This window comes from Vanellus vanellus, assembly GCF_965231255.1.
Source record: "Vanellus vanellus genome assembly, chromosome: 3".
NCBI classification, from domain to species: Eukaryota; Metazoa; Chordata; class Aves; order Charadriiformes; family Charadriidae; genus Vanellus; species Vanellus vanellus.
The window spans coordinates 80045863-80071029 of record NC_138907.1 but is presented as its reverse complement, the minus strand read 5'-3'; the positions used below and the strand labels follow the sequence as shown (position 1 = coordinate 80071029).

At 40.3% G+C, this 25167-nt stretch overlaps 1 protein-coding gene across 3 annotated transcripts in view; it reads left to right on the top strand.

Annotated features, from left to right (window-relative positions):
* Window positions 1-7618: 7618 nt before the first annotated feature.
* Window positions 7619-25167, top strand: part of LIN28B (lin-28 homolog B) — a gene marked incomplete at both ends in the record, with an annotated part of 87939 nt that continues 70390 nt past the window's right edge. Inside the window, 2 exons of one of the 3 annotated variants that reach the window (XM_082481243.1) lie at window positions 7619-7652; window positions 14428-14612. In XM_082481243.1, coding sequence (XP_082337369.1) covers window positions 7619-7652; window positions 14428-14612 — 219 coding nt within the window. Of the gene's footprint in view, window positions 7653-13949; window positions 13981-14424; window positions 14613-25167 lie in introns of those variants that run through there. The other 2 variants (XM_082481241.1, XM_082481242.1) reach the window with 2 other exon arrangements.

Genomic DNA, 25167 nt, shown 5'->3' with positions numbered 1-25167 from the left:
CGTGACGGGCAGGGCGGAGAGGCAGTTTCCAAAGGAACCATTTTTCCCCTCAGTGAGGAGCCTGAGGCGCCCTGCGTCGTCAGGCAGACCGGCGGCGGGTGGTGGTGCGGCGTAGGGAGGTCCCGGTTACCGACTGCGACGGCCCCGCCGGCGGTGCCGAGGGGCGGCGGCTCCGCCTCCGCCGCGCCGCTGTCCGCGGTGCTGAATTCCGCCAGCCATGTTGGTGCCGGCCGGAGCCCTCCGCCCGCCCTGCCCACCGCCCCGGGGAGGGCCGGGTGTCACGGGCAGGGCCCCGGGGTGTGCTGCCCGCTTTTATCCGCCTCCTGTGGTGGTTTGGTTTTTTTTTTTTTCTTTTTTTTTTTTTTCTTTTTTTTTGCATCGTTCACAAGGGGTCACGGTAGGGAAATGCTTTCACCAAGAGCCTTTATGTAATACACTGTATCGCTTTGGTGTTGAATGCTGGTAGTAAAATCAATGACAGGAATACCGTAGCGCTTTCTTCTTCAGAAAATGAGCCCTTCTAGCAATAAAGATTTTTTTTGTAGACAACTTGTGAAGCATAATGTTACCTATATAAAATGGAAGTGCAGCTGAAACCAACAACTAGACAGGAACTTGCTATTTGCTATTTTTAACCACAGGTTCCGTTTAAGAAAGGACATTCTGAAAGCTAACATCAAACCAGCATGTCATCAGTGAGAACAAAATAACCACTGACAGTATGGGGAAGGTTCAAGAAAAAACAGGTATCCATTAGCAGCAATACAAACAGAGGCGTGAGCTTTTTTCTTTCTTCCTGTTTTTAAGAAAAGACAGTTAAATTTCAAAAGGCGTGCAATCTAGAAGTTGTTGTTTTTTTTTTTTAAACTCACTGTAATATGCTTCAGCATTTCTAGTACATTAAAAAAGATAAGCTTTTTTTCAATACAGAGACAAGTGTTCATTTTCTGTAATTGCAAGCTGGGTGTTTCAAATGCAGTTACATAATAAAAAGCAAATAGGCTAAAAAAAGACAAAAATGACCTGATGTGTTTCACATGGGAGGATAACAATTTTTAAAATATACAGACTTTTTAACATTCTGCTTCTAAAAATAGAATAAATTGATATGCAGGGTCTTCAAATTAAAGGTCAGAGGTGACAAACCGGGACAAAGGTCATGCAGCTCATTTTCAAGCAATCAGTTTCTAGTTTTTTCACAGTTGAACAAAAGCTTAATTATACAGAAAAGCGAGGACTGTAATATTTGACTAGTCAATTCTAACAGAAAACTGGAGGTAGTTTTACACAATTCCCTTTTCTTGAATGTGGCTGTAATATGGAATTGTTTGTGCTACTGTTACTGATATAAAAATATGTCTGTCTACACTGAAATATTTCAATACATTTCTTAATTTAACTTTTAATAATATACCATCTGTATTTAGTATTTGTACTTGAGAACTAAGAGAAGAGCGTGTAGCTATTTTCTGCGTTTTCAATGATCTTAGCAAAAAAAGAGGTCTATCCTGATGATATGTACTATGATTTCAATAAAGTTAAATTGCAGGTTCATGCATTTTGGCATTCATGCAGATATTTATTATTGCTAGCAAAGCACATTCCTCCCCAAAAATCCTGCTTCCAGTCTGCAGCATTCTCTATGTCACTGTGCAGTAATTACACAGACCTAAAACCTGACTGCTTAACTAATATGTGTATGTGATTATCATTTTATTATATGCAGTTTAGTATTCTTTCACTAATTAAGACTCAGAGTTCTTAACAATTTGAAGGGATTGTTTCAATGTTTATATTAATAATATCACATTTACACTAAACCATGTTTCCATAAATATTCTAAAGGTATTTAATAAATATTCTATAGGTAACATTTGATATATATTTAGACCACATGCAGTATTTGAACACCTAAGAATAATGCCCATAAATTATACTCTTAAAATTTATAGAGTCACTAGTATTTCTGTATCACATAATAGGTTTTTGTTTTTCTTTCAGACATTGTGTCTCCTGTACCTACTTCAAATGCTGATGTGTGCACTGATTTTAAAGATTTTCATCTTTAAAATATTATTTTAGAGACTGAATTTTTAGTTATATTTCACTGATGTTCCTGTGTACTTTTTTCTGGTTTGAATTAATGACCTGTCTAGTTTATAAAAAATGACCATTGCGTTACTTTATTTGTTCAGTTGTCTGAAACAGTGACTCGGTCAGAAGGTATGACACATAGGACTGCTGTCCACTCCAGTTAAAATAAGAAAAATGTCATACACCTTGGACTATCCAGACTTCTAGGAAAGTGAATATTGGTGTTTAAAACACAGATGTTCATCTGTTGTTTGATTTTTATAACCTTTGGTTTGATTGTTTTAATCCACGATATTTGGTGAGCATGTTATGAAATACAAACAACAAAAAAAATTCCATCTTTACTAATGCTCTCAAGTAATAATTCACTCATAAAAAGAAAAAGCAAGAAAGAAGATTCTGTGTTTTGTGGGTAAATGGCATGTACAAATAAACCCATAATTCTATGCAAAGGAAAGGATATGTGAAAGATGTGTAAATTCCATGAAAACAAGTATTGGATGAATGTAAAAAACCTCAGGAAGGAGGTCTGAACAAACCATACTGAAGTTGTTATAAAACCAAACAAAAAGCTATAGAATATATTTTTAAGAATAAAACTTATAGTGCCATCACTTTTGAGGGGATGATGTTAAAAGTTTGAATTGGTTAGAATTTTTTTATAACCTAAATGAAAGTTGTAAATTACACTGTTTATAGAACAGATTTAATCTTGGTTCAGTAATGGGTTTGCATTGAGGAAAAAATATGTACAATTCTGGATCAAAAATATAACATCTCTACATTGAATGTGAACAGTACACATTCAATTTAGTGTAATCAGGGAGAACGGAAAAAAAACCAACACATTTTTCTTTAAACTAAAATCTTAAGTATTGAGTTCACCTTGTTGCCATAATGGCTCTTTCTTGATTTGGTCTTTAACATGTATCTTCAGGGCTTCATTTGGCATTGTTTTGTTTGCAAATTATTTTGTTTTCAAGTGGGGAAATAAAATCTTACAATATATGTAGTTTCTCATAGAAATAAATAACTACAAAATAAATTAATGATCAAACTCTGAAAAATGTGTTGATCTATCTATGATTTGAGAATTGTGGCTTTTAAAGGTTTTTTCCCTACAGACTACTGATACTAATTAAATTTAAAAATACAAAGAAAAATCCCTCTGGAAACAACTGTAATAAGATCACAAGGTAGTTTTCTCATCGTTTCATTTGCTGTGTAGCAAATCAGTGTGTGGCAATTTCAATATGCCCATGCTAACAAAAAACTGGAAATAAAATGCTTTAAATGTGAAGGAAGCAGAAAAACAGTAGTAGTAGCGGGTGATAGGTTTTATTTTTAAATTGTGTACTTAAAAAAAATTCATCTTTGAGTCTTACAAAACCTTGTTTAAAATGTACTTATTTTATATTGGTTTTTATTAAATAATTATAGTTGCTTAATATATGTACATTCAAATGCAGACTATATGAAATTCCAGATTATACTAAATCAAATACAGTAAATATAAGTATTGTGTATACCTAATTTCAATCCTTAAAACAAAAATCATCTTGTTCAGTGTGTTCCTTTGGCATATATTATTAAAGTCTTAACCTAAATAAATCCTAAATAGTTTTTAATGCTAAAATAATTGTCAATATTAATATAATAATAGTACTTAATTTTGAAGAGAAACTTTGATCCTGTTTAAATATTTGGCAGGCTTTCATTGGCTCCGATTCTGTTACGGTGGGTTTTATTACTCCTTTTATTGCCCAGAAGAATCAGATTAGTAACAACGGGGGAAGCACGTTTTACCATTCTCTGTTCCTGTTCTCACTGTAGTCAAATGACATTCTTACAAGTAGTTAGAAGGTGCATAACTGGATGTTTGATCTTCAAAAATGTGTACTTAATTTCTTAAAAACTAATGTATGCTTACCCTCTTTTTGTATCTGAGAAAAGCATACCTGGATTATTGCCAAGCTGTTTTATTTACTTCAAACTGTAATTAACCTCCTTCAGATCAGTGACAAAATTGGATGAAATTTGTAAAGAAAGACTAAATTTTAATTTGCTAGTTGCTCAATTAATTTTCTTGAATCATCATTTTTTAAATGTTTCAGCATCTCACATGCACTTGCTTTTATCTTCACTTGCTAGAAAAGTATTGTAATGGTGGAAGAAGAAAAGTATAGAATAAAAGCAAAGAAAATTATGTCTACACTAAGAATAAAATTGTGAGAGCTTTCAAGTTCCCCCCCCCCATTAATTACATAAAGGCATTGACACCTGAGTGTACATTTTCAGGAAATTTTAATTTTTCTTATTTATGCATTTCAAGCTAACTATTTTACTGAGTGAAACAAAAAGAGAAAGAGAGTTAAAACAATGAAAACATCTCAGGAGGAAATCTATTATTTAGAATTGTACATTAAGGAATTCATGTGCATTCTCTTAAAACAAGTCAATTCATTTGTGATGTTTGAAATCAAAATACTGTGTGCACAGTGCTTCTAACCAGCAGTCAAGAACTGTAAACAAGAATAAAGTGTTAATTTTTACTGACTGGTTAAAAAGATAAGACAGCTAAGTTTGTTGATTACAAAATGCATTTTGTAAGCTAATACATCTGAGCAATATGTGTATGTATATATATGTTTAAAATGCTGATGTTTTATGCTCTTTCTATGCTTGGGTTCTGTATAGGGAGTTTTTAAATTTTGTATATATTTTGCAGCATTCATCCATTTAAGTCTTCACTCCTGATGAGTTAACTAAAAGAGCTCCTTTAACATTGGAATGTTTTCCTCTATTCCTTTGAATCAGTCTTACTTGTTTTTTGTAAAATAAGGTATTGGTGGGTTTTGTTCTCTAGTTCTTCTGCACTCTAACAGTATCCAACATTCTTTCAAAAAAATACTGCTGGCTTTACTCTATGGAAGAAATCAGTCCCCTGGCTGCCACTGACTCTGAAACAGGTTTAACATCTGAATCTTCAAATTACTTTTGAAGGAAAGCAAATAACTTATTTAAATGGGGTAACTATGTATGCTTGCTTTACTTTCATCCAAGCCAATTATGTTTCTGAATCTTTTGGCAGCAAACTTGCTTAAGCTAATGAATTCAAAACAATGTTTATCAAAGATAATTTTTTTCTTTTTAAATAGGTATAAACTTACTGTTATTTTCCACTAACAAATATGTTGTTAAAAAATAAACTATATAAGCTGTTAAGTAAGTTGAATTACAGAATGTGCTAACTGTAAGGAAAGGTGGATTACCTTTGTTGGATATTTGTCAGTGTGTCTTTAACTGATACCACTCTTTTCATTGTATTTCCTATCCTGCAATAATTCCATATGGTGTTCTGTTGCATCATTTTTTGTGCCTACTGGTACAGTATACTTTCACATGCTGTGAATGCATAGTTAAAACAAGGATTGCTTTCAAAGCATGTAACTTTTTCTCTAAAAAGACGTTGCTGTCTAGTACATAATTCCTAAAAAGCATTTGTTTGGCTGTTTGCAGTTACAGAGTTCATGTAAATGCCAAAATAGTTTTAGAACTAAAATGCCATTTTTTCCTGGTTTTGTACAGCATAAGGAGGCATAGGAGAATTCACAGTGAGCTGTTTTACAGCCCAAACCTGCTTCCATTTAAGTCAGGGACTGATTTCTTATGGCTTTCAGTAGGATACAGTAAAATACATGCTAGAATTGGAATGCCCAGGCTTTTCTACAGTAACATCCCCTGTGCCAAGTTTTGTGCACTGTATTGGGAAGCTATTTATGATAACTATTTTACAAAAAAATACCTCTTCGTTTTTCTCATTAATAATCTGATATGTTTATATGACACTAAAATATGTGATGCTTACAAATTTGTTATGAAATGGTGGTAGTGGAAACAAGAATAACTTGAGCTTGTGCTGTTTTCTGATGTAGTTTTTAGGAACTGTACTTTTCCCCTTTGAGTCCCAACATCACTCCCCCAAATATTTATTTTTAATCCCTTCATAAACTGAGCAGACTATGTGCCAAAGCCAAGAACGGATCCTTTACTCTATGCTTGCATATTTCATTATGTTGCATAAATAATGCACGTAAATCCGAAAGACACAAAAGCCACATAGCCACAGGTTGGCAGAACAAAGAAGCAGACACAAGAGATTGGGCTTCAGTGCTTGAAGGTGTAAAAGCAGAGTTAGCTTTAATACGAGGCAAAAGTCCACACAATTCCAGTGGAAAACTTAGTTACTAGAAAAGAAGAACCGAATAAGCTCGCTTTCTGCAAAGAAATATTGTACCATCCCCTTTTCAGATTCCTGGTGTTGGAAAGGACTCAGGATAACTGACTGTAGGGGAAAAGAAGTTAAGAGAAATTTGATTCTCATTTGTGTTTGGTCATTCTTCTGGCTTTGCTTACTCCTAGTGGAATATCCCACTTTTTAATAAGAGAGGAGGATAACTGTTGGCATGTGCTCTTAAACTGGAAAAAGACAAATCTCAGATTCCTCTAAAAGGGAATAGAATCGGGCTTGTATCTAAACAGGAAGATAATGCAATTCCTTGTTTGTTTTGGATGGGTTTTAGTTAAAGTAGATTATTCAAAAGACAGTAGAGGGTGACAAGAGGACAGGCTTGTAGCAGGTGAGTTTGTGCATGCTCTTATCTATTCATCTTTCATTCATTAAACGAACTGGACAGCCTAAGTAACAAGCTTACTCCAAAACCAAGGTCTTTTCCTTCATGCTGCCTGCCATCTGCGGTACTTATTTTCTGCATGATATTTTTATTGGCATTACACAAAATTAGCCAGGCCTTGCTCAACTAGATCAAAAGTACACCTTTCATGTAGTTTCAATCAAGTCACACATCTGTATTTTTAGGACTAATTGGTTTTGTTCAGATTGAGACCTAGAATTGAATATTACTATGCTCTGCAATTTTATAGCTGACACAATTGAAAGCAGTTTTCTGTTGATATTCATAAATTTACATCGAGTTACAATTTTGACCATGAAAGAATCCCGAAGAATCATTTTTATTGGTTTGTTTTTTTTTTTTTTTAAATCATGTACAAGGCATGACTGATTGCTTAATTTGTACAATTTAAGCGTAGTAAAGACAACTCTCTAGTTCTTAGGTTACCTATTGCAATTAAATATTGATAAAGGAAACAAACACCTTCCAATATCCTGCAAATCTCTGTCTTTTCCCTCTCTTGTCATCAACTGCGTAGCTTTCCTAAGACACCAATGAAAGGGGCAATGCCTTTACGGATGCTTGGGAAATTAAAAAAAAAAAGGCTGATTTTTATCTTATGCCTTAGTTATCTCATTGTGGTTCTGATGAGCTAGGTAAGTCTCAAATAGTTAATAAGTTTACAGGTCACTTCACAGAGTCAATGCCCTGGCATTTTATGGCCTCCTAATGAGCCGTTAAACTGGAGAAGAGGTAATTAAATATGGTACTCTGGTACAATCTACACAGTACTGACTCCAGCTCTCTGATTTTAGGTTCCTCAGAAGACGATGAGGTCATTCAAGAGGGTCTCCTCAGGCTCAGGTCAGTCTTCTTTATAGCGTCTTTACATGGCTGACTTTGTATCTGTAAAGCTGAGGTACTGCAGCACTTGTGTCCCACTGACTCAGATGACCTTTATTCTTGGTGGGGATAATCATTATTTTTGTGCACAAGCTTCAGAGTTCTTGTTTGATGTAGTCTGAGTGTTCTGCTTCTGTAAGACAAATAAACAATTGTATATGGAAGGTTTATTTACAGTAATACAGTATCCCACCGGCACATACCTGTTGCAAATCGTATGAGCCCACACTTCTGTAAAAACGCTTCTGGACTACCACCGCAGCGTTACCTACCGATGCCCATACACATCTCAGCCGGTCACTACAATTTTAACTCCTCGAGTGGTTTCCACGCCGCTGTCAAGTTACAGCGTCCGCTGGGCGGTACCGCCACGCTGCTTCTCTCAAGCGCAGCCCAACCGCCAGTGGTGCCCGCCTGTCCCACCCTCCCGCGGCGGCGGCGGGGCGCGGCCCTTCCCGGGCGCCCGTCGTGCCCTCCCGCGGCGGCGCATGCGCGGGCCCGCGGGGAGGGGGCGCGGAGCTCCCTGCCTGCCCCGGGCGGGGGCCCTTCGCGCCGGGCGCTCGCCTCAGATTCACTTTTAAGCCAGGCGGTGTCCCGGCTCCTCCGCAAGGGGAAGCGCTTGTTGCGGCGGTGGAGAGCTCGGGGCCGGCGCGGGCAGGGGTCAGGTTTTACCTGAGTGCTGGGGCGGGAGGAGCTCCCCGTGTCACCGCCGGGCTGGTGCCGGCTGCCGTGCGGCGGGCGAGAGCGCCCGGACAGTTGCCCGGCGGGGAGGATGCGCGCCCCGCCGGGACACGCACGCCGAGCCCCGGTGAGGAGAAGGGCCGGAGCGAGAACGCCCGAGGCGCTGACCCGCCCGCTCATCCTCCTGCGGGAGGGGAAGCGTTGAAACCGGGCCGCTGTCCGCCGGCGCGCTTTCTTCGGGCGGGCGGCGGCGTGCAGCCGGTCCCTCCGCAAGGGACGGTGTTCCCTGCGGGGGGTTTTAGACTTGTCGGACGGTCTCTCACGACGAGTGGCTAGAGCCCCCTTAAATCCGACGGGGAAGCGGTCGCTATCGGTTGCAAATCCACAGCTGAGAGACTGTTAACGTAGGTGAGACCACATCCTGCGGCAGAGCTCTCCCGAGTGGGTGGCTGTCGCGTCCTCCTCCTGCCCCCGGGATCACGCGCGGGATGCGGGGCAATTTCCAGTGTTTTACAAATCCCCCCGGCGAGCGCCGGGGCGCGGGTGGACACCGCAGGAGGGTTTGTGCGGCACCGACCACCGCCGCGCTTCATTTCGTCAGGATAAACGTCGGGAAAACGCCTGTTTGAAACCGGCCGTCAATTAAAATACCGGCGCCCGGCAAACTGCGGCGCGATCCTTGGGGGAAGGCCGCCTTCCCTCCCCCCACAACCCTAACCCCATCCCCCGTCCCGGTAACGAAGGCAGTGCCGGGCTGCGGGGGAGCGACGGCGGTTGAGCACGTACCTCAGGTGTAACGGCTGAGGGGCGGCCGTTGGGCGCGCGAGCCCTCTGCGCCCGGCGGGCGACCGAGCGGTCGGAAATGGGTCTGCCCCCCCCCGCCTTCCCCAGAACGACACGGCCGCAGCCGAAAGGAAAGCCCCGGTGGCAACCCCCCGCCCTCGACCGGGGAGCTTCACGGCGACGGAAAGGGAAGGCGGTTTTGGCGCCCAAACTGTAGGTGAGAGGGTTTTGGCGGGAAAAGCTCGGCAGCGGCAGAGACCCTTGGCTCGGGGGTCTCTGCCCTGAGGAAGCGGCCGGAAAGCCCCCGCCTCCCTCCGCGTTAGTAAGAGCCAGTTTCGACAGAAAGCACGTAGAAAAACACGACGGGAATCTTACTGGGTCCAAACAGCAGCGGGAGCGGCGCGGGTGGGCCGGCGCTGTCGTGCGTGGGGCGGTTGCGGCCGCGACGCGAAGCAACCGACCCCAACGAGTGAAGGGGGGGGGGGGGGGGGGGGAGAGCTTCTCTGGCGCCGTTCCTGCTTTTCCTGCCTGCCCGTCGGCGAGAAACGTTGGCTGTGCTTTGAAATGGGAAGTGGTGGCGGCACCGCGAGCTCTGCTTTCAAGTGTAAAACACGCGTTTTGTTTCAAATGCACGCGGCTCGGTCGTTTGTTTGACTTTTTCTTTTCTGTTTTTTTTGGTGGTTTTTTTTTGGGGGGGGGGGGTGTTGTTTGGTTGTTTTGTTTTTATGATTTGTTTTGGGGGGTTTTTTGGAGGAGGGGGTCCTTTTTTTTTTGAGAAGAAAATAGTTAGGACTTTAAAAGTTTTAGGAAGGTGGCGAATTGGAAACCCAACACCACTGGCTTTTGGTTACATAGTTTCAAGTGAGCTCTTACAGTGCGTTTAGGAAGACAATGATTCCAGCTTCCTATAATTGTCTTTACCAAAATTAGCATCTACTTAGCGAAATGTATGGGTAGAAATATCTTTTTTAATACGTGAACTATTACCATTGAACTAATTTTTCTACGAACCGGCTTGTTCTATAGGGCTTTTTCCACCTTTATCCTCTTGGCTCCCCCCTTCCCCCAATTCTTTGCGACTGAATTTTGGAAGGGTGTTGGTGGGGTGGGTTGGGTTCTCCCCCCCCAGCCCCTTCGGGGTTTTTTTTTCTTTCTTTTTTTTTTTTTTTTTTTTTTTCTCGAAGAGTTCCCAGCTGGCAACAGCTCTCTACCTTCCACAAAACTTGAAAGGCTGATGTCCCTCGCAGGAAATGAATGAGTCGATAACATCTGACACCAGTGACCAGTCCAGTGACCCCAACCTTAATTCCACTAATACTGGAGGCCTGAAAATCTCAATAAAGACCCTTTGCAAATCCCCTCTCCCCTCCCATTAAAAAAAAAAAAAAAAAAAAAAAACCAAACACAAAAAACCTGCATTTATTTTGCAATATAAGAAATACTTTGCAACAAATATCTTTGTACATTCATTTATTTACGTGGTTTTGTAGCCTTTCATTTATTCATCGCAGAACATCACGCTAAATTTTCTTTTAACTGAAATTTGCCAACGACATTTTTTTCCATTTAATGAACTCAATCAACTAGTTTGTGTCTGTTTAACCGATATCTTAGCCTCTAAGGAATTTTCATACCAAATGTCGGTAGAATAAATCAATCTGAAAAAATAAAGACCTTTAAAACGGTATTAAACAGAATACTTTCTGTCTTCTCGAAGGGAGGGACAGGGAGAGCTCGTATTTTATAAATGCCATTCTGCTACAAGAAATGTAGTCTTGAGCCCTTCAAGTAAGTAGTGTAAGCATTTTTTTTTCCTTCCGGTAACCTTAATTTCTTTTTCATATCTGGAGCTTCAAGTGTGTTAAAATCTCGTACATTTGTTATATATTAGATATCGTCCTGGTCATAAGATCCAAGCATATAAAATTACTGGTGATTTAACATTGTAAAATAATCGCTATTGTAAAGGGGGAAGGGTGGTTAGGAGCAAAAAGCAGTGGTATGTTGCACGAATGCGTAGGGCAGGTCAGTGTAGGAAGTCGACCTCCACTGTTGAAATAACCTATAGGAAATTTACGGTTGAAGACTGCAAAGGAATTTCAGGATTTAAAGCTTCTGCTCCACTTGCCAGGCTGCTCGTATTTGTACACTTTTGCTCACCCTCGCTTCTTTCTCGCAAAGGATCAAACTGAGCACCTTGGTATTTCACCCAGAAAGGAGGCGTTAGCAGGGGAATTTACGCTTTCCTGAAAGGCAACAAAAGGAGTAAACAGGCCCATCGGGGCAAAGGCGTCCCCCTTAATTGGGCAGACTGATCGACGCCACTTCCAAAACAACAGCAAGTGCTTTGCAAATTCATAAACCCCTAGCATTGGGGCTCTGCACGGATCGTTGTTGCTTTGGCTTTTGTTTGTGTGTGTCCTTGGGATAAGAGAGGATGTCGGGGCCGGGGGGGAGGAAGGGGGTTTAATAAGAAAGTAATTGAGCCCAGGTTTTAACAAGTTGTAGGCAACGTTTAAAGGTTATACAATACTGGATGTAAAGTGAGGTTATATGCGAGTAGGTGGTGGTGAGAACAGAAAAGGCAAAATCTGATGTTTTCATACCTTCATCTGTACCTTTACACCGAAGGAGATGGGATAAATGGAAAATAAAAGGGAATCTCTCCTAATTGAGGAGGGGTGTTGTTACATTTCTAAACATATTATTAAAATAAGCCTTTAACCGTGAGTGCAGCAACAGCAGGGGCTTGCGAGCACGTCGGTAGCTGCGTACCTGCGGGAGCCGAAGGGGAGTGTCCGTATACAGGGACACGCTCCGGCTCTTACCAAGCCCGTTACATAGAACACGTTTCTCTTCCGAGTTGGATCCCCCCTCCCGCTGGCACTGAAGCCTTAAAACAGCAGTCCCCGGTCAGCGTTATTCCTCCCCTCTTTGTCCTCTTCCTCCGGCTTTTTTTTTTTTTTTTTTTCCGCCTTCCAGCAAATCCTTTTCTCTGTCAGTCCTCCTCCTCCTCCTCTCTCCCCCACGCTCCTGGGGAACAATCGCTGCTGACTGAGGTTCACTCCAATGCTAGGCTTGAAAACTGGGCTCTTATTTAGGAAGTCATTAATCACATCCCCTCCCCCGGAAAGAGATGGCGGAGAAACCTGTGAAGTAAAATTCTTCGCCCCATCCCCCTCCATAAATGTTTTGAAACGCTAAACCTCCTCACATTCTGGGCCATATTAAGGTTATATCGCGTTTCCGGCGCGCTTTTAATTTGAATGCGAAATTAGTAACGTGCAGCAAAAGCGCGAGTGGCGGCGGCCGCCCAGGAGCCGCGGCACACGCACTCGCACACAGCACACACACACAGACACACACACACACACACACACGTGGGCAGGGAGAGGTAGATTCCCCCCCACACACACACCGGGACGCGGGCTGTGCCGGGCACGGACACGGATACGGACACGTGGAGGGGGACCCGGGTCTCGCGTGGTCAGCGCCGCCGGTGCTCTGGCCGGCTCCGGGAGAGGACGGTGCCGAGAGGCAGCGACGCCGCGGGGGCTTTGGGCGGCTTTTCTTCAGGTGGAAACGGCGATCCGGTTATACTCATGCCCGCGTTTTGCGCAGACGGTAACATGCTGATGCAGATGCCTACCAACATACCTAGTGCATGTCTATACACATGTGTGTATCTCATTCGTGGGCATCTTGCATTCGTGTGTGTACGCGTAACCCCACCTAGAGCGTGCACTAATACCCTAATAATCTCAGCTGCACAGCCGCTTCTCCAATGTATTTGTTGTTCTCTGGGCTGTATGTAGAAACACGGGGATCTTCCTACGTATTATGCATGCACGGGACTGCAGAAACCCCAGAATAATACGTCATCTCGATTTCCCGTAAAGACGCGTGCAGATTAGCTGTCGAAAAAAAAAAAAAAAAAAAGACGTGTTGGAAATTTCTTGTTCATTCATAAATTATTTTGGTGTGTCAGCCTAGTTGAAATGGCGATTGGCTACTCCTGCCTCCTGCCAACCCCTTAAGGATCCGATGTGAAATTAGTAGCAAGAAAGCATGTAATTGACCAAGTCACGTGTGCGCAGGGGGCCAGAAACGGAGCGAGAGAGAAGGGGAAAAATCAAAAGAGGGAAAGCACATTAGACCATGCGAGCTAAATTTGCGATCGTTCAAAATCAGGATGTTAGATTAATGCAGAAGACCACTTCGATCCACAGGGAAAGTTTTCATCTCACGAGTTTGGAGCAGAGGGCCCGTGGGGCAACATGGCCGAAGGTTAATTTTCTTTTTCTATTGTTTTACTATGATTTTCGCTCGCTCGCTCTCTCCCTCTCTCTCCCCCCCTTCTCTCCCCCCACCCCCCTTTTAACCCAACTATGCATTACCCTTTTTTAGCAGCTCGCGCAAGGGGGCTTTCTCCAAACCCATTGTTACTCAGCTCAGAAACTGTTCCGTACCGCCCACACCGATTCACAACTTGAAAAGCTTTCAGGGGGCTATTGTTTGAATTGTTCCTGTTTGATTAAGCACAGTTGCAGTGGTGGGATGAGAAAACGGCCGTACACCTGTCCCAACTTTAATCGAAAGTTTATTCCAAGAAGGGATGGATACACGTTGGAAAATAGTGGTTTCGGCGCTGCATGTGCAATAACCAGTTGTGCAATCTACCCAATTTTGCTTATTCTCTCTCCTCCACCCCTCCTCGGCCGGCCTCCCCCCCTCGCCCCCCGGTCCTGCGCCTTGCGAGGAGAGACTAATTGGGCTGAGAATTTCTGTTGAGAAATGGGATCGGTCTTAAACCAGCAATATTCAAGTAAAGTATCGCGTTCCGTGCTGTAATGTGGCTGAAAGATGGAGTTAAATGGAAAAATACACGTATGTACAGAAACGTGGGCTGCCCTGGGCAAAGAGAAAGGGAGAGCCTCCGTACGCAGTGCTTCCTCTCTGTAACCTCCGGTGATTTTATTTTTTTACGTATTTTGGGGAGAAGGTTGTTTATTTTAGGATTTAAGAAAAAATAAGCTCTTTTTGCCGTTTGCTTTTTCATTTTGTTTTGTTCGCTTTTTTTTCCTGTTTCTTCTGTAGTAACTCCTTTTTACAGTGGCAAAAGGATGTTACCAGAATTTAACTCTCTTTTGCATCTTGTCCCCCTTCCTTCTTTTTCTCCCCCCTTCTTCCCCCCCTTACCCCTCTCTCCCCCCCTTCCCCCCCTTCCCCCCCCCCCCCCCCCCCCCCGCCGCCTTTCCCTCTTCCTCAGCAGGGGCGAGTAAAGGTGGAGACGAGCCCGGGAAGTTGCCGGAGCAGGAAGAAGAGGAGGAATCCCAGGTTTTGCACGGAACCGGCCATTGCAAATGGTTCAATGTGAGAATGGGATTCGGGTTCATCTCCATGAGCAACCGAGAGGGAAGCCCCTTGGAGTCTCCAGTTGATGTCTTTGTACACCAAGTAAGACCTATTTTTGTCTTCCATCTCAGCCTGCCACATTTGGTTGAGCTCAGTGGGACTCCAGTTTCATATGAAGAGAAGTAACCTATTTTTCCTAGGTATTTAGGTACATCTGTAATTAAAAAGTTGCCTTAGGTAGTGTTTTTGTTGGCAGTGTACAATTTCAGTAAATAAGGTCGTTAGATTGTGCTTAGTTTCTGTGGCCGGATAATGTTTTTTTTTATATCTTACTCCTTGGTTAGAAACTTTTGTGCTATTTTATTTTCAAATGCCACACTTTTTAACAAAGTCTATCACTTGTCACCAGACTGATCAGGAGCAGATATGCTTTTCCTTGGAAACTGATTAAAATTAAGCTCGGAAAAGGATAAATAAATGTCGGGTTTCATTCAGATAATATTTGAATACAATTTTAAACGCTTTTCTTGTAAACCTCGAATTGTTTTTTAAAAGCCCATCTGAAATTAGTTAGGAAAATTAAGACATAATTATAGCGTTATTTTGCAGTAATTCAGACCTGAGAGCGTCCCAGTGGTGATACACTGAAGCACGCATGTGGTTTGGTTGGTTGATTTTTAAATATTCCTTCCTACAAAAAAAAAAAAAAAAAGTAACGATTAAGGAATGAGACCAAAAGCAGCGTCTCTATAAAGCTGTTCAGGAGAGAAGGCGGCGTGTGGCCGTTGTTTTTATTTTTAAGCACAGCAGCGTGAACGGTGTTCGTATGTTGAACGTGGAACCTGGTATGAATGCCTTCGTGCAAAGGAGTTTTAGATGCAAGATACGTACAAAATAATGAAGTTCAGGGAACTTTTCCCAAGGTTTGTAGCGTGGTTTGTGAAGAAAGAGCATGTGTAGACCTTCCCATGTCCTTCTGTTAGTTTCCAGTGGGAACAACGCTATTTTTCATTTCACCCGTCTTCTCTGTGATCAGAGAAGGGAAGAGCAATGTCAGGTAAAGAGACCATTTTGGGGTTGGCTAGGGCCATGTTAAGACAGCAAAAAGGCATCTTAACTTTTTACGTGGTTGTCCATTTTCTATGACGTTTGCAATGACGGGGCAGGGGGGTGTTCCATGATTGTATAGTGATTCCCTTTTAATGTTCCATTTGGTGGCCCGGCGATATTTTGTTGTAACTTTCATCAGGCTTTTGTAAAGAGTACACCCTTCATTAGATTAATAAAAAGGTGACTGAAACTTAGAGAGAGTGCTGCTGCTGTGGCATGTTGCCTTGCTCCTTGCGGTGGTGCAGTAGATTTCTGATCTTGCTGTCTTACACGTACCCTACGCCTAAGGGTGTGCATGCACGCACATCAATATTAGCTGTTTGCATTTGGATTTACGTACAAAGTGTAGAATCCAATAGTGAGCGTATTAAATTCTTACAGTTCCTGCTTTGTACTGGCATATCAGGTGCCCCCTTCTTTGCTGCTCCTTTTTCTTTATAGAACTGAATGAATGAAATACTTATCAAAGAAGGAGCATTCTTCCTCCTGGTTTTCTCCCTTTCTTGCCTTCTTTGTACCTTTTAAAGTCATGAAATTGCTCTTTACAGTTTTGTAAATTTATAGATAAAACCCCTTTTTCTTAATCTAATTTTGTGTTAATACATATAATTCTTTTTGCTTCTCAAAGACAAACATTTGAAGCATAGCAGTGTTGTTGATAAAAAAATAAAACACATTTGGAAACAAAGATATTCTTAGAGCTGTGTTGAACTGCATGATAACATGATACATTTAAGTAATACTAGACAAGGTGTGCTGTTCCATAATGGAAAGTAGTCACAGAAAATAATAACGAAGTATGTGGTGAATTTGGAAGTTGCTATTCAGTTGTGTCCCCTAAAGGAGGGGACAAGATGGAAATGTTAGACGTGTTTGTTTACACTTCAATAATCTGCAATTTGTCGATATCCTTAGGTTTCTAAGACATATCACAGTGTAAAATGAAGTGAAAAATAGCATGTTTTATTGCATATATAGTGTGTGCCTCAGTAATTTTGAGTATTACTTAGAGATAGATCTTACTGAGTGAATTTATTATTATTCTGCAATGGATTGCTCTTACAACAAAGAAAATACGTTTCTCACTTTTTTCTTCCTGATGAAATCTAGGATATACATAAACTCTATGTTGACATGAATCTTGTTTCCATCAATTAAAAGTAGAATTTTTCTGTTAATTGTAATGGGGAGAAGCAGTAACTATTTTGTTTCAGAGTACATTTTAGATAATTTATATCACTATACAGAATGCTTTGTGTTAGCTGACTAGCTGACCAGTGGTAACAGTAGCAGTCAGAGCATAAAAATGTCTTTAAATCAGTAATGTTATTTAACAGTGCTGCTTGTACAACAGTCTCTTGCCTGAACAGTGATTGAACACTATTCCTGTTTCATCTATTTGAAAAATTTAGTCATGTGAAAAGGGCTTTTCAAAGCAAAGATGTTATTTTATTAATCTACTGCAACAAAATATTGCTGTTCAAAACTGCTTTGAAAACACTTCATTTATTTAGTGTGGGCACATAACGTTGCGTACATTCACTTGTTCTGCAATGTTTGCAGCTACTAGTATCATTTTTATAGAATTGATGAGTAAGCAGAGGAATTAAGCTTCTATCTTATTTAGTCCAAGTCAAAGCTAGCTTGAACCCTGCAACAGTATTTTTACTTCCTTATCTTACCTTTTCTTGCTGAGGTTATGCTCAGTTTCTGAGGTCTTGCTATGAGCAAAAAATTACTGGATGTCGAGTCAAAATTCCTGTAATAGTTTAAGCTCATTATACCTAGGCTTTTGAGCTTGCAATAAATAATTTTGCTTTCTTCTTGGAGTTCCCCCTTGGTTGTGTGCAGATTATAATCATGCTTTTCTGAAGTCAGTGCTTCACTAATTGTATATATTAATATAGTTTTAGAAGACAATGCTTTTGTTTGCACTTTTCTTCCCCTTCACCCAATGAAAGTTCTATTCATGAAACAGCTGCAGTATTGAGTTTTTAACTTTACCTTTTAAGTCTTTCCTAATCATTTTGATTGATCTTCTTTGAACTACCTTCACGTTGTTGTTACCCTTCTGGTAATGCGGTACCTAGAGCTAGATGCATTATTTAAGGTAGAAACATGTCAACTGTTGCATGTGTGCATCGGTGTGTGTGTACAACGTAAATAGGGTACACATGCAAACATCTACACTCTTGTCCTTTTTTAGCTTTATTCTGATACACCTTATGTCATTAAGTCAGTGTTTGAGTCATTCAGTGACATATAAAAATTACAAGTCCTAAAAAACTATGTCATTTTTCAAAGACAAGCCAGACAGCAGCAATGTGCCCAGTCCACTGTGTTTCTTTTACAAAAAAATGAGTGGCAATGTTAGTCCTGTGTAACTGCTAAATCCAAGGAATGTGCACCATACTGAATTTGGTTCAGTATTGTCATTTGGACTTTTAATAGGTTAGCATGGAATGAATAATATAGCTTGCTTCTCTTTTATTATGTGAATTCTGCACATAGTTATGTGTGAATAGCTCTTGTTAAATTTTAGAAAAAGATTTATTTGTGAAAGGGTAAAACAGAATGGAGAGGTGAAGCGAGTGAAACCTTTTGTGGTGCCCATAAAAAAAGGTTTTCATTGCTAAGAACTAAGAAGAGCTCAAGCTTTTGTAAAATCAGAAAAATGGATGATGTTTGTTAAAATTTTTTTTGCATGTTCAAAATTGTACACACAACTTTGATACATACAGCTTTTTTGGATGCTGGCAGTAAGGCAAAAATGCTGTGGATTATTTTTTTTTTTTCCCCACACATTTTGTATGGACTGTGTTAGAAACATGTCTATTTTCCTTTGCTTAGCATGAAGCCCAGATGTTAAAGATGATAATGAAGAGTAGGGTGCTGGATGTAAACAGATGCAATTAAATACATGTTTGTGAATATCAAGAGTTACAATTTTGTGTTCTATTTCTGAGTAATGTGGTCTTTCAAGATGAGATGGATTTTTTCAGTTTAGATGATGTTTGTTGACACCTGGCTCTGTAGTCCAAAATTCTTACTGTGTTAAGGGATTGATATAGGATCTGGGAACCTTAAACATTATCCATCTTTGGGATCCTCTTTTATGAGATGGGGAGAGGAAGGAAGGGAGGAGCAGCATGCAGGAGTTGGTGTATTTTGTTTTCTCATTAAAAGGAACATGGTTGGCTTGAAATTTTTCACTTTCATCTGAACTTTCTTACTGTTGCTGCAAGTTACTCTTTTTACAAGATTTGATAAAAATGGGAAAAAAAATTGAAAAAAAATTTCTCTCTCATTGAATCCTTCTGAGCTACACTCTCATTTGTATATTATAAATTTTGTTCTTATTATTGCAAGTACCTATAACAAAAGGAGGGAAAAATACTGAGACTATTCGGTTATGATTGTAAACAGAAGAATAAATGGAAAATTAGACATGTGAGCAGCATCTGAGAAGTCTTTTTCCTTAATTTGACCAACCATTCCTTTAGATGATGAATCAGATGCCTATTCTTTAAATTCCTAGTATTTTAGCCACAGTTGCGCTACTTTTTCTAGGATAAAGTCGGGCATGGCATGGCATATTGAATGCTGACTTTCTTATATTGTGACACATGATCCTGTGCTTTTGCAAGGATGCACTCATTCATCTAGCCCAACTTTTCCATTTCTGCATTATTAGGAGCCTGTAAAAAGCTACTTAATTGCTCAGGATAACTGGAAGTTCTGGGCAAGCAAGTGGGATCAATGTTACATTGCTCCTTATTGTTAAAAATGGCATACCAATGCCTGTTTGAAGTACAGATGTCCTTGTGCAAGAGTATGCTGTTACAAACTTGTCATCTTTGACTTCTGATGGGGACCAGGCAAGCCCAGTCCTAATCAAAACAAAAGTGGCTAGCAGGATTTAGAGAGGGAAGCTGAGGAAGGAAGCGGATGGGGAGTAAATGTGTCTGCAGTGAGCATGTGTATCAGAGATCCGGCAGAGATCAGACCTTTGCTAAACACATGGGTGTCAAAGTGTATTCGGCAGCCTCAACGCATGTAGAATCTGTAATGGGTAACAGCTAAAGATCCGGAGCCAAGCTTTGGCACTCACCAGTTGGAGCGTACAGAGAAAATTGACTTCAAATTATGGGGACTGTGGGTTTGTGGTGTGGAGAGGTACAGCCTGTGGGTTTTGTTGTTTTTGGTTTTGGGGTTTTCTTAAAATTATTTTGGCTACTAATAAGTCCCAGTCCCACTTTTAAAGTCCTACCTATAGACACATAGACAGATGGTAAAATACTTCACTGAGAGCTTGATAGTTTAAGATGGTTGTCTGAAGAAACTTGTTATTTAGTATTAGGTTATGGAACCACCATCTGTGGAAATACCTTTCAGGTTTCATCTATTTACATCTAAACCCAACATTACGGTGCATTTTTATCAATAGACGATGTAGTATTTAAGTGAATGGCAAGTCCCATTAAACCTAAATGGTGTCGAATCAGATCAGATTTTGATGAAGAAGTTTAAACGTTAAATGTTGACAGGCAAAAATCACAAGCGGCCCAAAGACAGAGGAGTGCAGTGGGACTATTTTGTCTTAAGAGAGATCTCCCTCTTTGGCAGAGCATTAAGTACACCCTTTCCAGAACATGCTATCCTTCTTTTCTCCAAGACTGAGGAAGTTGTGCACAGAGGTTGGGATACTGGAAGGAAGAGGATATTTTGTCTAGGGCACAAACATAAGATATCAAAGCAGATAGATGAACCGAAGCTAAAAGGAAATGAATTGTCAAATTGGGAAAAAATGTTGTTATTGTTGCTTGTCCTGGTTTGCAACTACATCACTGAGGTATTAGTATATCTAGACCCATCCAGAGTTTTCTTTTAAGCTCTTTACAAAGTATACTCCCATGTAAATGTTGTTTAATTAATGTTCCTTATGTAACCCATCTCAGTAAAGGACTGACATCTTTTCCCACTAATTATCAACAGAAGCAAAATTAGGCCCATCATCTTCTATAAAGGTGAATAAAAGTGATCGTAAAGGTATAATTTAAATAAGATCCTAGGAACCTAGAAACCCAAGAGTAGAGACAATGTTTCTTAAACAAACACAAAGAAATAAGCACATAGAGTTTACATTTTTCATTCCTTGTACTTAAGTGTGCTTTTTTTCCCCCTTTTGTTAAATCACGTGAAAGTTATCATGACTGATAGAAAGGTATTGTGTGATACTTAGCTCTTTCTAAGGGACAGTACTCAGGACAGGTCTGGACGAGCTTTTGCTTGCTGGATATCAGTGGTGAAAGCAGCGAATCCTTCAATTGCTTTTACATCAGCAGAGTATCAGTAAACACCTCTGCATGGAAGATGGGGAAGTGCTTCTGACTGCTTGAGCGTATTTAGTTGGAGAAATTTGTGTCCAGGCCTTTCCTTAGATTATTGTGGATGGCCCTGACTTAAAATGGGGGGTTAACTCATTGGGAGATGGCTCGAGGAAATTCCAGATCCCTGCTCCAGAGAGGGCTCAGCTGCTTGTGGAGCAGCTGTGGAAGCTGCTGCAAGTTTCACAGTCCACTGTATTAATGAAAACTGGCACTGATTTTGATTTTTTTCCTAACATGCAAAGCTGTAACATGCAGCAGGTCAGCAGCTGCTCCGCAAGCAGCTGAGTTGGCTTTGCAGTAGCTGTGTGTGAACAGGTGGAGGTTGAAACTCCTACAGCCACCCTGCTTGGTGGGAGTCCTACAGCCATGTTTTGCTTTTACATTTGGCAGCAGTGCTGCTGCTTAAGTAAGCTTCAGGTGGTTTTATAGCACTCTCCCTGTTGGGCTAGCATAAGCGCTTGTGAAGTTCCATGGCAAACTCAGCTGGAGAAATTTTGGTTTTCGTATCAGAGAAACCCCATGGTCCCTACAAATATGGGTGGGCAGTGATGGCACAATGGAAGGGCAGCCAAGGATGCAAACAAGCAGCTGCCAGGGTGAGGTGAAGGTGTAGGAGGAAAGAGAGCTGGAAGCTACTGTCACAGAAACATGAATGAAACTGCAGTGTCTTCTGGTGCAAAATAGCAGGATATTGGTGTTACCTTCAGCTGGGGATGAAGAGACACAATGAAAGTTAGAGACTTTTCAAGAAAAAGGGCACTTGTGGGTATTGGAATGAGTACAAGGATCTGAGCTCTCCTTGGAAGTCGAATCTTTCAGGAATCTTTTTTGGGTTACATATCAGTTCAATCTTACATGTTTCTCTTTTCTTCTTAGTTGTAATCAATAAAACAAGAAAAAAGTTGTGGCATTGAAATATTTTGAATTGCAGTTTTAAAACAGCACTATTTATAAAACAAAACAATTCAGAGGAATTTTTGCTTCATTACAATAATGTTTCTTACTTCTACAGAAGTAAGTATATTTACAGGCATGTTCATAACAATTTGGATATATCTTTTCAGCAGATAGGTGAGAGCTTAGTGAAATTCATTGATAACCTAAAAAGTATAGCTTCCTAATTATTCCATATGTATAACTTTGAAAAGTACATACATCGATACATTTTAAAAGTTATTTGTCTGAGAGTGTGTAGAATATCCTTGTTCTGTTATCAGTGCAGGAGCCAAGAAAATCACACAGATACTTTCTATTCCAAAGTTCTAATCTAGTTCTAGAATTACATTTTTTGGAAGGAGGGAGGCAGAAAGGTTTGATTTGGTTTTGTTAGCATCATAGGTTAGTATTTTTACCTGTTAAAATCTGAGTGCATATATAATCATTATTTGGAGTGTATGAATTTGTCTACAAAACTGAAGTATAATTCCATGCCTACTACAGATCTTATGATGCTCTGTTAGAAAACAGTAATGTCATTACATTTGTAAGTGTGTATTTCTCATGAATATAGCTGATGGCTTTCCCATCAAAGATAATTCCTAGAGAGGCCCTCTTCTAATCAGTCATGGTAATTTATAGGTATGCAGCATTGAGGGATTTTTTTTTTTTCTAGATTGCTTGTATTATAGTGCCACTTGAGGCTACTTTAACGTTTGTGTTATAACTTTGTTTATGGTTACATAAATACATATACATACATAAATACACCAAAATAATCCCTGGACTGAAATTGAGAGTAAAAGTGATAGCCCTTGTGTTTAAGTAGACTGGAATAAGCATGAACTTGTATTTTTTCAAAGTACAGGTGTCTTTAAAATCTCTTAATAGTGCACATGTGCTATAATTTTAAAAATATTTTATTTCATTTTACAACTGTGTTTTGCAAGCTAGTAATCAAAATCTTGGTTGGTTTTATGGGCTATTTGTAATAATACAATCTTAGTGGAAATACGGGGTTTTAAAAAGCCTCTGTTGACCATGTGTAGTAATTTCTGAATATTCTTAAAGTCGTTATATTGGAAATAAAAGAAATGTATAAAAGTTTTAATCTAGAATGTACCTAATAGACCCAAGCTGACTTCTGTAGACTTTGGATTAGACCCCCAACTACTCCCTGTATTTAACAGATGTATAATGCTATCTTACCCTGTTTAATTACCTGGCCTTAAGACTTGTAGTTCGCACAGCTTGAGAATTAGCCATTGGTGACACTAAAGTGGAACAAGATCAAAGAACTGTTCACAAACCTGTTTGCTACCCTCTCCCCCAGATACTCAAAACAATAGTATATCAAGTAAATGGAAATTTGAGAATTATTTTGACAGTAAAGAAAAGCTCTTCCTTAATGTAATGAAACCGTGGCATCTCTTCTTTTCCTGTGGGTATTGCAGACCTGATGGGCCAAATTCTGCTCAATCTTTTCACGTGAAGTGGTCTCACTGACCTCTGAAACTTGTTCAATAAACTGGACAGCATTAGGAGCGGATTTTAAGTCTCTTACATGAATGTTCTTACTGGAAGTATGTAGTTCGCATCCTTTTGGTTTTGTAAGTGTGGTTTTCAGGCTCAAAAACTGGAGGGGTGTATTGTGATCTGATTTGTTCCCTGTACAGTGCCTAAAGTGTGGAGTAGTGAACTAGGGTTTGGGTCAATGCTGCTTAATTAAAAGTTAAGTTAAAATGATACAACTTAACATGAAGCGTACGCATGAACTTGACATTTATGTAACTTGTATATACTTTTCACAATATGCTACTTCTTTTGTACTGTGAATGTATTATATTTAACGTCTTACTTAATTTCACCTGACCACTAATCTGCCAGGCTGCTTTGATGCAAAGTTCTTGGGCTGATAACGTTGTGATTTTTTTTCATCTTCTTGTTGAAAAATTGCTCAGCCCCAAATCTTTTCCTCACAGGAGGAGAGTGGTAGAAGTAGTCTGTGAAAAAGACCCCTCACCACCAGTGCAAGCAGGTTGAAGGGGAATGAAGTTCATCCTTGCAGTGAAAGCATCTTGGGATCTTGAACAGTTACTATTCAGTACTCTAGAGACAGTTTGGGCCACCTGTACAGGGCCTCTGATTTCTGGCAGGGGTAATAGGATGTGGTATGTATTGGGAAGACTTCGGTAAAACTTTGTAACTGCAGTATTGCGTATCTGTGTTCACATGGGGAAGGATGGGAATCTTCTTGGCAGAGTCCTTCATGATCTGCCTTTTCCCGGGCCCCTAGGTTAGGCATGTAGAGATCCTAGCCAGATATAAGGGAGAACACTGGCTTATGGGGAGGGGGAAAGTAGCTGAGCCTTCTGTCCAGACAGGAGGAGGTGGACAGTTTACAGATAATACGGTCCTGAAATATTTGTAAAGGCAGTTAGTCCAAAAGATTCCATTTTACCACAGTGCTTAATATTTCTTTGTTACAGTGATTAAATTTTCATTTGGCTGTGCCCAACCTGCTTTGTTTGTCTGCCTTATTGTTTGGTTTTGGGGGGTTTTGTGTGTGTTCATTAAAGGAAGCATGTTACATTTGTAATAGCTGTTTTATATTAATCAGTCACATTTGTTTAATGTTTTCATGTAGTATGTTTTGCAAAAACTGGAAATGTATGGTAGAAGTTAACCCTGTAAGGAATGCATGATTTCTTGTATAGGGGTCTGTGTGGCTGTAGCACGCATGCAGATTTTAACTAACAGGACATTCAGCGGGGCATCCTGTACATTGTGTGTGATTCTGGTTTGGAAACTATCACAACCTAGAAACGAAGATAAAAGTAAAATATTTTTTAGAAGTGTTTTTAATTGTCTATTTTTAACTATTATCACTAATCTCTGAAGCCATTACTTGTCAGGTGATTGATCTGGGTGTGAAGGAGATGCATGAATAAACAATTATCAGAAATGAAGAGGTTTTTTATAGAGAACTTTATGTCACCATTGACTTTAAAGGACTAGTCACAAAGAGAGGAGTGTGGGATTGAACTGTAGAGGATAAGGGAGCAAAATATTCTAAAGGTGCACTGTCAAGATGAAAATCATATTCAAGATTTCCAGGCAGAAATATAGTACAGCTGAAGATAAAATCTTTGCTTAGACTAACTGGAATAGGATTTCGTTAGCGTTAATTAATGCTTTTGCCAAGTCTTAATGCAGCAGTA